A 4,404-nucleotide genomic window follows, 5' to 3' on the forward strand; every position below is an offset into this window, starting at 1 on the left:
CAATTTCTACATCCCCTCAATAACTATTTAACTCATTTCTAAAACCAAATTATTTTATGTGTATGTAAGGTTTAGAACAGTCTGGGTATGATCTTAAATGTATTTCGAAAACTGTGTTCAGCAAACACTGGGGATAGGAGAATAACTATAGTAACCCATGTCCAAATCTAAAAATAAAAACACCAGAAAAGAGCAAAGAGGTTGTTTCAAGTCCTTCACAGCTGGATGATGAGCAAGGTTGCAACCTTTTCCTAAGCTTGTGACAAATCTTTACACTAAGCATTTCACCACTAAAAAGATTGTCTTCTTAACACCCTACTCATAAACATGACTCACATCAACTGTGTTCAAATAGAGAACCAATATGTGTCTGTGAAGTCTTTTCCTTACTGAAAAACTCTCAGAAATCTCTTCTTTCAAAACGTCCAGACACACACTCATAGGAAGATTATTCTTTAGCCGTGGCAGTTGTTCATTCCTTTGGGAGCTTGAAACTTGCGGAAAAGAGCAAGTTTCCTTTGAAATTGACAGTTTTCGAAACCATGGAACATCAGTCATGATCTCAACTTGCCCACTTGAAAGTTCTCTGTGGATTCGATAAATGTCTCTGTTCCAAGGAAAAGAGCGAGACATTTCTGATTTGCTGTCCGCTTGGCCAAAACCCAAATTATCAATAAGCTCACTATTGATGGCAGTGACAGTATCAACCCAGCTGTAAATTGAAAGCTTGGTCACAATGCCAACAGAATTTCTGTGATCATGCACTATGCAAAAGTGATAATCAAGAGATGATGAAAATAACTGCCGCTCAAATTCTAGTGGGTCAAAATGTTCAGATGGACGCAACGAGACAATACGACTTGAATTTGCTTGTAAACTGTACACTTCACGAAGCACACTATTCATGCTTAAAGCTGGACATAGAGAGAAACTGACACGACTCAACAAACAGTTTTTAAATTCAACTTGATAAAGGTTCGTGCACGAGGAACAAGAAAGGTGGCAGAGATTAGGGCAATTAACAACTGACAGCTTGATGAATCCACATTTGTGAAAGGAAACACTTTTGACAATTTGCGAAGAGATGAGAAGTTTCATCTCAGTATTGACACTTCCTTCCTCATTTTCATGAACGCCTTTGAACATGTGTTCAACATGAAGGTATTCAAGGCTTTGTAGCTGACATATAAATTGGGAAACATGTTCTATGGATAAATTCTTGCACTTAGACAGGGTCAAATCCCGCAAAGCCATGCATGTTAAATTTGGAGTGTACCAGAGCGATGCATTTCTCAAATTTGGGCAATTGCAGACTGCTAAGTATCGCACTCTAGGAAAAACTTGCAAGGCTAATTTCATTCCTCTGTCTGACAGAGCAGGTGTATGTTCTCTTTCCATTGATAAGCCATACCGAAGAAGCTCTGCTTGAGTGTACTGTCCCTTCTCAGGAAACTCATCCACATATCCCAAATGAAGACATTCAAATCTAGGATAGTCAGCATGAGCCATTAACAGTGCTGAGAAGACTGCATCCTTGGTTAATGATGGTTGGATAATTAATTCCTCAAGCCTGAAGGCTGACACAAGCACAAGGTATCCCAAATCTACTTCTAGAGCATCATGACAAGATGCAATTGACACTCTCGTCAAACATCGGAAGCTACCAAGTCTCCAGTTGTCCTCCACTACATGGCGAAAAATACCCCCTGGAAAGGGTACACGAACCAGTTCAAGCCGCTCAAGATGTCCTGCTCTTCCTAAAGCATGAAAAAGAGGAAAGCAGGTGACAGGGCTGAATGACCCTGTCACAATGTCACCCATGCAGTTTTTCATGATGAAGTGCTCCAACATGGGACACGAAAAATCTTTGAAAGGATCAGGATCAGTGAATTTAACCCACTGCAATTGAAGAAAGCTCAGTGTTCCTATTGCAGGTAACAAAGGAACTGTTACACCGGTCAGGATGAGCTGGGATAATCTTACACCCTTTGGAATCGATAGGTTATTCAGTGGTGAAATCGGGAAGTCTCCCCCTCGGTTTCGAAAACCACCAACAATTTCCAAATTTGGATTGATTGCCAACATGGCGTCCAATATTTGAATGTTTGATGTGCTGATTGACCTAAGTTTAGAGCAAAATGTTAAGGCGGCCGTGATACCATCCACGCTCAACGTATCTGCGTGTCTTTGCTGGCGTTTAGTTACTGATCTAGGATGTATACCTAGCACACTGTTTACTTCTGGACATCGCTTCAACAGCCTTGAAAAAACGGCATCTGTAATGAGTGAAGACATTTCTCCATACCATTTGCCTTCCGTAAAGTCGACTGCTTTTCTTGTTCTCAAGTGGATTGACGTCGCGTTTGATAGTTTCTTGGATGTTGTCTCAAGCAAAAGAATATCTTTGAGTGCCAAGGAAGACATAATTTTCACCAAGATCTCCAGGGACAAGTGCTCGAACAAAACACTGGACCCTTCATGGATTTCAACCCCATTTCTCGATTGAAAAAGCTTCTTCGAAACGAATTTTTGCCGAAAATTGTCCGAATCAAGATGGTTCTTCTTTTTATCCATGCCAATCCTAATCTTTTGCGCTAAAATCCTTCTTCACCCCACAGCTCATTTTAACGTGCTACCATCGGTCATGATCGATTCCTCCTCGTCTCCGAATATAGATTCGGAGAGTTGCGATTACTTGCCGATTAATTTTCCGATGGACGATATGAAGGTTAACAGTGGCTACAATGTAGATCTAGCTAGAATGTCTCTTGTTAAGGAAGGGCTTTATATTGGTTCAAGAACGGATGCAATTGTCCTAGCTAATTCCAAACCACCCGACGATAAAATAAGAATCCTAACGGTGGACCTTGAGCCTCTCGGAATAGATGATGGTGATTTAATTCTTTCAAAACACGTGCAATGTTTGGACGAACCCGAGTCAGACCTTTTGAGTTTCTTTGACGAATGTTCTGAATTATTACCAAGGAAATGAGAGCAAGGAACATGTTGTGGTTCACTGGTGTGTGTTATTTTTCGCACAAAAACAATCTTAATCTTACGTGAAGATATCGAAAATCAGGAAGGTTATAATGGTGCAAAAATAGTGGACTACAGGGATTTGGAATCCACAACACATGAGAGTAATTCGGACACCCGTGGATGAGTTTGTGTGTTATCCAACATACTCAAGTCAAGACAAGTGGAATCGGCAAAGGCTGATTCCAGTCGCTCAGAACTGGGTAATTCGGATATTTGAAAAAAATACTAATAACAGGATAATAATTATATGAAAAAATTGCTCCATTCTGATTGGCAAAGAGAAATACAGTTTTCAGGTAACATTCTGCGGAAAAGAGGCAAGTCATTGCAGAAAGAAGTATTAAATATGAATTCTGATTGGTCAATAAGCAAAGAAAGTCAGAAGCTAGATAGTTATTGCTTGATATGTGGTTCTGCTTAATTAAACATCTCTAATTTTTTCATGTATAGTATCAGTGAGTAATCACGTGATTTTTCTCATGCAATTTGGACTATAATTAATAAGTGCTTGTGAATTTTTTCAAAGACTGTACAAATTGCACTTGCCCAGAAAGGGCTCATGCAATTTTGTTTGTCTTTCAAGAAATTTACTCATGCTTATTTATTCCAAATTGCACTCAAAGTTATTACCTGTGCTAATAATAGGAATAGTGTATTACATAATTTATTGTGCAGTGTATTTTCTCCAAAACAATGTGTACCAAGCATCGTATTCATAGTTTTACTGAACTCAAGCTACAAAACTACATGCATTGTTACATGTAGCTCATCTTTATTTCTTTTTAAAACTAATAAAAAGATAAAACCTTGACACTCTTAGCCTCAGCCTTACCCTTGGCCTTTGCAGATTCCACTTGCTTCGACTTGAGTATGTTGGATAACATACAAACCTCATCCAATATTATAATAAAGTTTCTTCTTTCATGCTATATCCGCTTCCTGTTTGCTTTACAACAGAACAGATCACATGCAAGCTTCTTTATTTTTAAATACAGTGGATTGTCCACAATTATTCCTCTCATGTATTGTGGATTTCACATTCCTGTAGTCCACTATTTCTGCACCATTCTAACCTTCGTGATTAAAATTGTACACAAACTGGATTAGTGCAAGATATTTTGATAGTCTCAAGAATTTTAGCATGACTCTTTTTTGACACATTCTCTGTCACAATACATTTACATGAAGCACTGCTAATTATTTTTTTTCTTATTTGTCCACAGCCTCTCAGGTGTATCACGCAGTTCAGCTGTTGTATTAGCCTACTTAATGAAGACAAATCAAGTGTCTCTAGATGAAGCCTTGGTTCTCTTAAGGACGGCATATCCTAAAGCCAAGTAATGAGTTTTGTAATTATTTTCTTAA

At 38.6% G+C, this 4,404-nt stretch overlaps 1 protein-coding gene across 1 annotated transcript in view; it reads right to left on the reverse strand.

The window, feature by feature from the left end:
* LOC138013574 (F-box only protein 38-like) overlaps positions 1-2,993 on the reverse strand; it is a 3,455-nt gene extending 462 nt beyond the window's left edge. The window contains exon 1 of the mRNA XM_068860680.1: positions 1-2,993. This exon is cut by the window's left edge and continues 462 nt beyond it. Coding sequence (XP_068716781.1) covers positions 316-2,574 — 2,259 coding nt within the window. The 5' untranslated portion in view covers positions 2,575-2,993 and the 3' untranslated portion in view covers positions 1-315.
* Between the last annotated feature and the right edge of the window lie 1,411 nt (positions 2,994-4,404).

Source organism: Montipora capricornis, chromosome 8, assembly GCF_036669925.1.
Source record: "Montipora capricornis isolate CH-2021 chromosome 8, ASM3666992v2, whole genome shotgun sequence".
Taxonomy (NCBI): Eukaryota; Metazoa; Cnidaria; class Anthozoa; order Scleractinia; family Acroporidae; genus Montipora; species Montipora capricornis.